The sequence below is a fragment of the Nelumbo nucifera genome, chromosome 7 (assembly GCF_055504915.1).
Source record: "Nelumbo nucifera cultivar China Antique chromosome 7, China Antique-T2T, whole genome shotgun sequence".
NCBI classification, from domain to species: Eukaryota; Viridiplantae; Streptophyta; class Magnoliopsida; order Proteales; family Nelumbonaceae; genus Nelumbo; species Nelumbo nucifera.
This window is the reverse complement of record NC_142655.1, coordinates 15,767,367-15,780,469: the sequence shown is the minus strand read 5'-3', so window position 1 is coordinate 15,780,469 and position 13,103 is coordinate 15,767,367. Positions and strand designations below refer to the sequence as shown.

At 34.7% G+C, this 13,103-nt stretch overlaps 1 protein-coding gene across 1 annotated transcript; it reads left to right on the top strand.

Annotated features, from left to right (window-relative positions):
• Positions 1–8,617: 8,617 nt before the first annotated feature.
• On the top strand, positions 8,618–12,725 carry LOC104591168 (metal-independent phosphoserine phosphatase). The gene is made up of 7 exons (XM_088891260.1): positions 8,618–8,746; positions 10,117–10,237; positions 10,514–10,564; positions 11,310–11,420; positions 11,614–11,745; positions 11,883–11,958; positions 12,327–12,725. The coding sequence occupies exons 1-7, from the start codon at positions 8,715–8,717 to the stop codon at positions 12,548–12,550; spliced, it is 747 nt and encodes a 248-aa protein (XP_088747386.1). The 5' UTR covers positions 8,618–8,714; the 3' UTR covers positions 12,551–12,725.
• The last annotated feature ends 378 nt before the right edge of the window (positions 12,726–13,103 follow it).

The window sequence follows — 13,103 nt, the reverse complement described above, 5'->3', positions numbered from 1 at the left end:
TTTTATATCTTCTAAAGGGCTATGCAACGAGGTAGCCCATTCCCCAACCCAGGTGCAGGCCGAATTTTATCCCAAGTATCCCCTACGACCAGCAGGAGTTCATACCACAAATAGTTTTAATTGCATTGTTATTATCAGAATCAACCGAATGGTTGCCATTGCAGTTGAAGAGTTCCCGACCAGTGTCTCACATTTAGGGGTGTCAATTGGACTGGATTTGGTCCAATCCGATCCAGTCCAGTGTGAGCCCATTACAAATGGAACAGGTCCTATCTAATTCGATGAATATTCTGGACCATTTTGGGCCAGTCCAATTCAATGTCTGGACCGTCTAATCTGTTCAAATTCGTTTTGATTTAGATTGGTTTCAACCCAAACCTGGTCCATTAATACATATATTCTTATCTTATATCAATGGATTAGATATTGGCTTAATCCAATATAAATTTATTATGAATGGATCAAGTCCAATCCAATCTAATAAATATTTTGGACCAAATTGATCGAATCCAATATGTCTTGTTGGTCTTTCCAATCCATCCAAATTGATTTTGGATCGAACAGGGACCCATCCAGAACTGGTCCATTGACACCCTTATCTCACATGATGTCAGTGAGGTTGTTCTGGCTCGTCATGGAGAGACCACATGGAATGCATCCGGAAGAATACAGGTATATTCAGAAATAATCAATTAATGTATGAATATATAGAAAACAACAAAGGAGAAAATAATGAAAAAGGAAGAAGTGTCAAGAAACTGTAGCCAAATTTTTCTCTCTCTCTCTCTCTCTCTTTTCCAATTTTTTACATGACAGTTGTGTTTAGATAAAATCCAGAAATATAAAGCCCTAATTTTGGGATTTAAAAAATGATTTTAGGTTTTAGATTGTTATATTATATTTTTGGAAGCAATTCTTACCAAAAGTTTGGATCAATTTTTGTCTTGTTAGAGAATAAAACATACTCAAGAAACTCACCTAAAAGCGTAACCTTATAAATTAAATGGTTCTTTAAAATTCTATTAGAACCTATTTGATCAAATGGTTCATTGTTCGATCCTTATCACCTCTATTATTAGGGCTGGGCATGTACTTGTCTGGGTGAATTCGAGCCGAGTCGAGCCGTATAACTAGTTATTCGAGCTTACAGTTCGCCAAGGTAGTATAAGGTTCGAGTTTGACTTGAGAAAGAATGCTTTATAAAAATAGAAAAAAAATATATATATATATATATAATATTTTTATTATATATCATTTTCTATTATTATTATTATTATTATTATTATTATTATTATTATTATTATTATTATAATATGTAGTTATTCGATCGAACCGGCTTGCAAGCCTCACGAGGAAAGTTTTATTAGATTCAAATTTGACTCGATTAATAAACGAGCTTATAAATTGGACTCGATCTTGACTCAAAACTTAGTTGAAACCGAACCGAACCAAAATTTTCATAAACCAAGCTCAAATAACTTGTGAAGAACTCGATTCATGACCACCCCTAATCCACACTTGATCAACCTTAGGGTCATTTACGTGAGTGGACATATTAGAGAATAAAAACATATTCAACTACCTCATTCATCCCTCTGCCGGTCTGCCCCATCTTGTTGGCACAGTTGTATCTTTTATGAAGACGAGCCACACTACTATTTTTTCAGGTCAAGCTATCTTATTGAGTTAGTAGCCAACATCACTCATTGGCATCTAAAAATTAAACTGAGTATACAAACTTTGCACTTTGCAGTCCCCCATATAAAAGGGAATGAACAACGATTACAAAATGACATTCATCCCATCTAGCTATATTCTCTTTTATTGCTTATTAAAGTACTATAAGGACCACATAATAAAGAGGATTTGCAATCCCTAATTTACGTACATTTCCACCGCAAACAATTATACTGTGCCTTGTATTCATCAAACTGTACGCTTGCAATAATTGAAGACAATAAAATAAAGAGGTGGTTCATCAGTTGACGAGGGCCCATGCATGATGGGCTGCCACTAGTAATGCCATGCGCCAAACACTCAAAACTTTCAAAGCTATTTTGAACCTTTTTAGTTGGGGTTCTGGATTATTGATGCAAACAGATACATTCTTGGATAGCAAAAGGTGCAATTGGGTCAGGTTGGAATTGGACGTCAATCAGTCTGCATCAAATCTGTTTTATTATATATTATCATATATCTGCCTTTTATTTTATCAATTGTTTTTTAAATCATTCTATCTTTTCTGCATTAAAGAGGTTCTTTCCTTCAATATGGCGATTCTTTCCAAGTTTAAGGGTGCGTTTGGTTCACCAACAGAATCGGAATTGGAATCTATTATATTCTTCTCATCTGTTTGGTTCAGACTGCAATTCTAATTGAAATCAAAATTGACTGGAATAAATTCTCATTCCCAACAGAGAAGGAGTGAATAGTCATTGCCTCAAATATGAGAATACCATTCCACCAGGAATATTGTTAATAGGATTCCAATTCTGTTTAATCAAATAGTTGGAATTGGAACATTCTGATTCCAATTCCGAACCCCCTATTCACACAAACCAACAACAGTAGTTGAAGCAGCAGATGATATTTTTGTGTAATATTAACCGGTTAAGATTTGAACCTATTATGTAATTTATAATATATGAAGCTTTATTGGATTTCTTTTAAATTTTGAAGTGTTATTGTATCTATAGAAAGTATATATATATTTGTTAAAAGCACTTTTTATCAACATATAAACAACTTTCCTATTTACTGCCATTTTTGTTAAACTTTTCAAGTTGTTATATAATATATAGGTAATTGTAGATGTCTGATTTTCCTATTGAATAATTAGTACGGTTTCTGCATCTATTTTATTGATCCCATTAATAATCAGTTCCGGATTGGTCCACCTTGTCCGGCCACAACTACAGCTGACCTGTTGACAACTTTAATACTAATCACACATTTCAGGACACGTCATGTTACAATGTATTGTACCTTCTCTAATAAAACTAATTATTAAGCTGGTTGAGGGCCTCATAATATTTTAATAATTTGCTGTAGATTTATACATCCTATCTTTCTTTTCTATATAGCCTTTTCCTTTTGCAACGAATCTATACTTAAATTTGTTTATCTGGACCGGTTTTGGATTGAATATATCAGTCCAAAATCAATTTGGATGGATTGGATGATAATTCGGTCTAAAATATTTATTAGATTGGATTGAATCTGATCTATCTGTAATAAATTAATTTATATTAGATTAGGTTGGGTTAAGCCAATATCTGATTCATTGATATAAAATAAGAATATATGTATGAATGAATTAGGTTTAGGTTGAAATCATTCTAAATCAAAATGAATTTGAACAGATTAAACGGTCCAGATATTGAATTGCATCGGTCCAAATTGGTCACCTGCTCCATTTATAATGGACTCAAATTGGACTGGGGTGGAAAATTTTATAAATTCTCAATAATGATTTTACTAGTAAATTAATTTCTTTTATGAATTCTTTCTAAAATATAACATCACAATTTTTATTAATTGGCCATTGATCTTGTTAAATTTTTCTCCCAATTTCAAAAAATAAAACTGTTTGTTCACTTCATAATTAATTGAGTTGCAACTACAAGAATCAATCCAATGTTTGCCAATGCCACGGAAGAGTTTCCATAGCCCAAGGCTCAATTTTTTCCACAGCCCAAATCTCCAAAGCAAAAATTTATCAAAACAAAGTGCAAATTGTATAACTGAACATACTTGTGGTTGCTTCTATTTTTGGTTCTGGTACTTTATTATACTTACAGTAAAGATCTGCCAGAAACTTTGCACTGAGTTTGGAAAGAGTACAAATATATGCATACAGTAAAATAATACAAAATGCAAAGTTTTATACTCTACAAATTTATATTTGTATTCCTTCTAAATTGAGTTTATCTCATGGCATTCCACATCCGAGTGGTTGCTTTCTCTTTTTGCATCGATCCCTAGTACCATATATAGGTTTAGGGATGCCATCAACAGGGCCATCTGTTTAAACCAACCCCATGGGAAGAAGAGAAGCTGACAATGTTGTGCTCTCCCCTGATCCCATACTTCTGTTGCGACAGCGTTGTTAACATGATTTTCAAAATTGGATTGGACCGGATGGTTGGACTGGAAAAACCAGGAATCGGTCATTTGACTGGTTTTATTTTTCCCAAAAATTGAATTTTCCCTTAAAATCGTTAATTTTGGTCAGCAAACCGTTGAATCGGGCGGTTAATTGTTCGAATGGGCCAAATATTTGGTTCAAACGATTAAACTATTCGACCCAATAACCAGACCCCTGACCAGTTCGATCACCGAATCGGTTTTAAAAACCATGATTGTTAATGCTTAATGGCTCCCCATTCCCTGATGGTGGCACAGTTCTCTTTTGGTGAAAACGAGTGGTATATATCTTTTCAGGTCAATTCACCTTATTCAATTGATAGCCAAGGGCACTCGTTGGCAGTACAAATTTTGCATCTAAGAAATTGATGCAAACTTTGCACCCTCTCAAAAAAAAAATAAAAAGTTTTTCATCCTACGTACATTCTCTTTCACCACATAAAAAGCTCGATTTGCACTGCAAATATTCTGTGCCTTTGGCTCAGTTTGGAAAGAGTACAACAACAAATATATAGTATAAAATAATACAAAATATAAGGTTTTGCACTCTATATATTTGTATTTGTACTCCTTCCAAATTAAGCCTTTGTATTCATCAAAATGTCTTGAAGACAGTGGTAAAGAGGTTCAGTTAATATGGGCCCATGATGTATAATTAAGCCTTAATTTTTTAATTATTATTCCATCCAATAATTCTTAGAGATAATGACTGATCAGCCTAGCTCAGAATTCTTTAGGGACCCTACTGTACAGCTGACTGTGGATTGATGCCTGCCAAATCCACGGGATGTGGTTTATAGAGGGGGCTACTAGTACACTATGAAGAGCTGTAATTCAGAATTCTACGGTGAAGTGAAAAGTATTTTTCATAATTCATAATCATCCCGATCTAGTCTAGGCTGCCACAAAGCATGCAACCTAGGGCCAAGGTTCAAACTTCAAAGCTGTCATTTATTGGTAAAATAGGAGGAGAACAAATGATTGAACCTAGAGACCCCACCTAAATCCCTTTAAATGGTGTTCTCGTGGGTTCAAAGACATGCATTTAATACAACACAGGGGATACATTGCCATATTTTAAACCTTGACCAGGGAAGGTGCAATTTGAGCCAGGTTAGATGCCAAATAGGCTACATTATCAACCCTAATTTTATATTTGTAGAGTACAAACATGCCATGAATATAATGCAATGCATCAAATTGATTTTATTCCTATTCTCTTTTTTTTACAAAACAAGAGATAGACATTTATTTGTTCTATTATATTATCATATCTGCAGTTATCTAACCAATGTTTTTAATTATTCTAAAAACAAGGCCATTCTATACAGATTGCAGGAGGTTAGCAAAAGAACTGAAGCCTGTAATTGTACACTTATCCGACCTCCATCGTGCATGTAAGAGAAATACCAGAGCTTAGAAACTTGTATGTTTTTATTTATGGGGAGATATTTTTATTGCACAGTTGCAAAGGGATGTGAGAACGATTTTGTGAGGACTAATCCAAATTCTTTTTATGCTTTCTATCAAGCTGATTCAATCCTCCATCTTTGTCTGAACTGGGTAAGGGACCAATGGTCTAAGACAAGATCACAGAATTGAATGGCAAAACAGGATGCATGTACCCGAACCCATATAGTTGGGATAAGGTTATGGTGATGATTGAGTAATTGTTAAATTTGGTGCTTGAGGTGATTGTAGTACCAGAGATGAAAAAAAAGGCTTGTCGGGAGCTTACTGGGATGAAAAGCCAAGAAAAAAGAGCCAGAGGCTTACCTTGCATTTTTCTAATGCATCTCAGAAGAGTAATACAAGGTTATTTAGTTAAAAGAAAATGTATATAAAAAGAGACTTCCGAGGGTACGTGTGATTTTTCCATTTTATTTTTATTATTATTATTATTATTAATCTTTTTTTCACCATGAAAATGTATAGAGTGGAGAAGAGAGCTTTAGTAGGTTTTGGCATTGGTGTTGGGCATTTGGAGTTGTAAGCACCGTTGTCTCATAAGCGTTTTTTTAAGAAAATAGCACTGGTTTTGTTTGGTATCAGTGCTGGTAGCAATGTTTTCAATACTGATATATATTATCTAATGTTCAAGATGATGCCGCATTGATGCCGCATCATTGCATTACCGACAACAATTCACTGTTTTCTCAAAAAACATTGAATTTGGTGCTGTTCCAGACCACACTTTCCCAATTTCTAAGACATGGTCTGGAGCAACGTTTTTTTTTTTCTGAAAAAACGATACCAAATAAGAAAACTTTATTTGAAACACCGCTTTCTCTGATGTGGCCACACTTCATTGATGCCAAACATCACCTAATTAATCAACTATACATACAGGAGATTGCATCCAGACATAAAATTAACGCACACACACACTCTCTCAGTAATTTATTATAGTGAAGCCAAGAAAGTAAACAGGTGATGACATGGATTGGTGGACCATTTAGCCACATGGAGGGTGTCTGGTGTTGGACACATAAACACTCCGACCTAATGACAGATTCAAAACTCTCATAATGTTATCAAAAGTGCAAACCACTAATCAGTCTATCTTTACCAAATATATGCATTTACTTCTATTCTAAGAATTATTGACAACAATTTCAAGGCCTGCAGGCACATCACACCGGGTCCTGTTTCGTTAATGAAGGTTGCAAGTGTAAGTACATCTCAGGACATTATTTGAACCTTGTTATCAATTCAACTGATGATTCATTAAAATTTTGCAACCGATGATTCATTAAAATTTTGCATAAGAGAGAGACCCTGTGTATGAAGTTTGAACTGAACTTGATGAGCTCACATGTGAGTGGGTGGTCATTATTGTGGTCACTCATGGAAGTAATCTTAGAGCCATTTACATGTTGGCCAGTCCTGAGGCTTCAGCTGAAAAGGTGCTGAATGCTTCAATGGCTACTCTTTCCAAGTCCAAGTTCAACCCACCAAACCGATTTTATCGGTTTTAGTTCTGAGTTTTGCATTCTTATTATAACTGGATCGAGACTGGTTAATTTTTTGGCTGTTTCAAGTCAATTCATAATATATTGATTTTCTTTTAATTTTGTTGTATTTTAAGTCTTAAAGGATAAAGTCTATAGATAGTATATATGATAATTTTGGTAGACCGGCTGGGCTTCGGGCTCGGCTTTACATTGTTTTGGGGTTGGGTCTATTCAAAATTTTATCAAAGCTAAGTTCGAGTTTAGCCTATGAATAGATCTAAATTTTGGTGAAAAATATATTTACTATCTTTTAATTAAAATTATATTATCAAAAATAAAGTTAAAAATTATTATATCATAGCCATATCTAAGATGCCAAATATAATTGGTTCTAATTTGGTCAGATCCAATTGTCCCAATTAATAATTTGTTTGGTTTGGTTTGGTTCTAGGCATATTTTATAGAACCGATTTATAATCCTGTCTTGACCCGGCCATTGACAACTCTAATATTAATCCAGGACGCTGCATGTTACGGTGTATAATTGGGTCATATAACATTTTCATGCGCTAATTATTTAAGGCAGGAATATACAAATAATAAGATGGTATTTAATAATACCATCTACTCAAAGGGCAATTATATTGAGGAAAATCCATAACAATTGAATTGGACGGGCAAAACTGGTTTGTTTCCACTGCAATTTTATTTGTACTGGTGCAAACGATTTCAGATATATATGTACTTCCTTCCTATCTGACTACTGTGCTCTATCAAATGTTCTGACTTCTGTAAAATTACAAGTCTTTGCTTTTGCCCTCTTTTGAGAGCCTCCTATTTGCACCAATAATTGAAGGAAGTGGATGAAACCTTGTATCTAAGGTTTGAAATTTGGGCACGTATTTTCGAAGAAATGATATTACAGTTTTTTAACCTTTATAGGATGATAACTCACATATGGATAAGTATGGACATTAACATTTGAAATCATTGAAATGTCCAGATTTTGAATATTATTTATAATATGCAATGGTCTACAATATAAAATATATAACAGCCATCCTAGTGGGATTAGAAATGGTCAAACCCTAAAAATTCTTTTTCTGCTGATTTCATATAAAGCTCATACTGATGGCAATGTATTTCAAATTATGTGTGATATATTGATGACCAAAGCAGTACACTCATCCTTAATTAAAGAGGTGGAATTAATTAAGATACATTGCAATGCCATGAATCTGAACAGTACTACTCAAATACCAACCGATCGAGAGGGGATTTATGAGATTTTACACGTGTCCGAATCTTATTTCTTCCAACACTCTTGGTAGAATTTCTTAATAGTTCAAAAATGAATAAATGATTTTCCCAGACAGCTCATGTGATGCATATGAGGTTATAATTTAACTTCATCAGTTGGCACGCACAATTATTGTCATGTGCCAATAATTTCCACCAATAATTCAGGGAAGTGGCTTACAGGTTGAGGCGTTTTATCTATAAATACTCCATTCAATTAACTCCTCCTCACAAGGGAGATTAATTGCTTTAATATATCTTTCTCTCTGTCTTCCCAACCTAACTTCCCTCTTTCTCTCTCTCACATACACAGATATGGCTACTTGTCTTGTATCTAATGAGCCAACGTGAGTTTACTCACAATGATCTCTCTCTCTCTCTCTCTCTCTCTTCATGACTTTGTTCTTTCCTCCATAAGTTTTCTTCTCTTCACTTTTCATTTTATGTTTTCTTTGTAAACTTTTTATTAGTATTGTTTCATTTTATTTTGCTAAGAAGAGTTCCTGTCTATTTGTATTGAGATTAATGGAAACTACTATTCCAAGTGTTGGCTATTGAAAATTTCAAAATTGCTTTTAAAGTCTGAAAGATCCGCTTATATGGAACAAAGGGCTTAGTTTGGGAATGATGCCAGGCTCTGCCATTATGGTTTTCATTTGTTCCATATAATATGGAATAAGAATAACATTTTTAATAGGTAATATTTCTATTGAATGCAACTAAGGCCATTACCTCCATTATTCTTTTTCATTCTCAATAGCTCCCTCTCTTTTCTTTTTGAAGTTTTTATTAGATCCCCCTATGTCCACAATGAGCATAACAGAGCAGATCATATCTAGCTCTTTTAAATCCTTTTTGGTTTTACTTCTGGGCCTCAGTTGCCCTCATGGCTATTCTATGTAATCCTTGATGACTACCCTTCCTTCCTTCCTTAGGGGTTGGTCAATTTTAACTAAATGAATGATTTTCAACAAAAAAAAAAATGTTGGTTCCAACAATCTGTAATCCCAGAAATGGTGGACTAGGTTCCAACAGGGAGCAATGGTCACTCTCATACTCTTTTTTCTTTTCTTCATTATGGGACCATACAACCGGGAGGAGCCCGTTCCCCAAACCCATAACCCTCCACCTTTAGTTATAGCGGGATTTGATCCCGTCCCCCCACCTAGTTGCTCCATTCGCATATTTCAAACCCATGTTCTCACATATCATGTTCAAGTTTACATACATACATACATACCTATATATATGGCATAAAATAATACTTATTATTATAAAATAATGTTTTTGTAGTTTATAAAAATATACCATATTATATGAGTATAAATATATAATTTTGAATATATATAGTAAGAAATCTGTTCAACAAGAAAATGAATTGTCATTGTAGAGTACATTCCGAGTAGCAATAATCTATCATTTTTTTACTCTAATAGCAAAAATAGTGTTAGATTTACATTTATAAATGTTGTGATAATTTTACTTGTTTTCTACATATATATGCACAAAAAAATGCAACTTTGAACAAATAAAGGACTGCCCTTTGATATAGATTGGATAGTTCCAAATACTTTGTTTTTCAAATTATTCAGATCATAGATTAATTTGTGGGTTCTTAGTTTTAACCTTGCTAAAATTATTCTCCCAATTCCAAACAAAAGAAAGAAAAAATAAAATTGTTCAATCACTCACTAATTAGTTGAATTGCAACTCTCAGAATCAATCCATTGGTTGCCACTGCGACAGAAGAGTTCCCAACCAGTGTGCCGCATGATGTTGCTGAGATTGTTCTGGTTCGTCATGGTGAGACCACATGGAATGCATCTGGAAGAATTCAGGTATATTCAGAAATAATCAATTAATGTATGAATATGTAGAAATCTACAAAAAGAGGAAGAAGTGTCAAGCAACTGTAGTTGAAGTTATCTCTATAGCTAGATTTTCCCATCTCCATCCAACAACTGAAAGGTGTGAAGGTGACTTTGGCTACAGTTAATGTTTGGATAAGCTTTAGGATTAGTTTTGAGACTTAAAAACTGTTTTGGCTTTAGATAGTAAATCATATAACAGAATATACTTCTTGTTTAATTTGGATACTTGGTTTTACCTCACAGGGCCAACTAGAATCAGAGCTGAATGAGGTGGGATGGAAGCAAGCAGTTGCAGTTAAGATCTGAACTTATGCAAACCTATTTCTTTACACCTGGTTCATCTTTGCATTCATTTGTTTGTGATTTTGATTTTTGATTTGTACTTCTACCTGCAGCAAAATTTGCACCTCTGTCTCATGGCATTGCATGTTTAACAGCCAACAGAACTCATTGGCAGTACAAATTTTGCACCTAAAAAACTGATGCAAACCATAAAAAAATAAAAATAAAAATAAAACCCTTCATCTTACCTACATTCTCTTTCACAGGAAGAGGATTAATTTGCAGTCCTGAAAATTTACAATTGCATAAATGAATTCACAATTTAAACAAACTGATCCATCGATTCATCAAAATGTGTGCAATAATTGAATCTAAGCCTGCCCATGATGGGCTGCCATAACCATGAGTGATGCCCAGGCGGGTCCATTCATTAATCATCCAGATCTAATCTGGGGCCAAGATTCAAACTTTAGAGCTGTAATTTATTAGGTACAATAAGAGGGGTACTAATTATTGAACCTAAAGACCCCACCTTAAATCCTTTGAGTGGGGAACAAACATTCAAAAAAAGCTTGGATGCCAATTGGGCTGCAACCATGAATGCAATGCATCTAATTGTTTGTTTGTTTTTTTATTTTCTAATTTTTTACAAAACAAGAGAGAAAAATATTGTGTACTCATTTATCTGTTCTATTATATTGGTTATATAATCAATGTTTTGTAATTATTCTAATAACAATATTGCCATTGTATACAGATTGCAGATAGGCTAGCCAAAGAACTGAAGCCTGTAGCTGTGTACTCATCAGACCTCAAGCGTGCCAAAAACACTGCAGATATGATTGCAAAGAAATGCCACATTTCTGAGGTACATTTTTTTTCTTAGTTTTCTTCCACCTCTATCCGGTCTGGGGATTCTTGGGACCACGGAGGTGTAAAACAAGAACACACACAGGACAGAATGGTGAAACGGGATTTATGTAGGCGACCCCATATAGTAGTACGTACCTCAGGCTTGGTTGATTGAAGAATTAATCTGTTAAATTTGGGTGGTGGTTCAGGTGATTGTTGTACCAGAGCTGAAGGAAAGGCATGTGGGGAGTTTACAGGGATTGACTTGGGATGAAAGCCAAGGGAAAGAGCCAGAAGCCTACCGTGCATTTTTCTCACCTCAGGAGGACCTTGAAATCTCTGTATCTTTCATCCATCTTTTCTTTTCTGCATTAAAGAGTAGATTATTTATCACAGGGTTGTTTACTTAAAACAAAATGTACATGAATTGAGATTATTAATTATCATCCTTTTTCACCGTCTTCTTCAACATATGTAGGGTGGGGGAGAGAGCTTTAATCAACTCTGCGAAAGGTCTGTGGCTGCCCTATACGAAATTGCATCCAGACACAAAGGTTCTCTCTCTCTCTCTCTCTCAATAATTTAGTCTAGTGATTTGGCTAAGAAAGTAAATAAGTGATGACATGGGTTGGTGCATCAAAATTCAGCCTTATATATGGCCTAGTGATTGCGACTTCGTACATGTTAAACTGAACACACAGATGGAGGGTGTCTGGTATTGGACACATAATCCACTCCAACCCAATCACATATCAGTACTCTCTATCTTTCATCAAACACATTTTCTTCTGTTCTCAGCTAGAATTGACAACAGATTCAAGGTTGCAAGTAGTACAGATATCCTAATACATAATCTGAACCGTGCTATTATTAACTGATGATTCATCGAAATTAATTATGCATTAACTTGATGAGCACACAGGAGAGAGAGTCATTGTGGTCACTCATGGAGGTAATCTGAGAGCCATCTACATGTCGGTGACTCGTGAGTCTTCAGCAGGAAAGGTGCTGAATGCTTCAGTCAATGTTCTCCATCTCTCAGAGCAGAAATGGGCTTTCAAGTCTTGGAGCGACGTCACTCACCTCAACGAGGTTGGATTCCTTCAACGCGGCTTCAATGGCGACTCTTTCCAAGTAGTAGTCTAAGTTCCTACCAGTGTGGAGCAGCAGTTCTCTTTATTTATGTTATAATTAATTCAGATGTTTTGTTTGTATTGCCATTATATTTGGGTCGGGACTGGTTTTTGCTGTTCTAAACTGATGAAGACCCGAACTTGTTATGTAATTCGTGATATATAAAAGTCTCCTGGTTTTCTTTTAATTTTGGTGTATTTTATGTCTTAAAGTTTAGGGATAAATTCTATAGACAGTATATATAAGATAATTTTGGTTGAACACTTGTTTTGTTTTATCAACCTAGCTATATGGTTAATTTCCTATTTATTGTCACTTTCTTAAAGTTATAATATCAAAAAATGAAGTTCCAATTAAGTTTTTATAACATAGGTAATTGGGTCTAATCGTGTCAGATCTGATTATTCCGTTTATTTGGTTTGGTTCTGAGTCTATATTATATAATAATTAATGATCGACTTAGGACGGGTCCACCCTGTCATGAATCAGACCCGAGTCACCCGGCCCATTGACAGCGCATGTAATATTAAGCCGGTGGAGAGCATCACAAGGTCATAATTTTAGT

Bases quoted from the DNA above. Each gene is read 5' to 3' on its own strand.
- LOC104591168 (XM_088891260.1), top strand. From the start codon at position 8,715: ATGGCTACTTGTCTTGTATCTAATGAGCCAAC. The intron at 11,746-11,882 runs GTATCTTTCATC...CAACATATGTAG, and splicing joins AGGAGGACCTTGAAATCTCT to GGTGGGGGAGAGAGCTTTAA. The intron at 11,959-12,326 runs GTTCTCTCTCTC...ATGAGCACACAG, and splicing joins AATTGCATCCAGACACAAAG to GAGAGAGAGTCATTGTGGTC.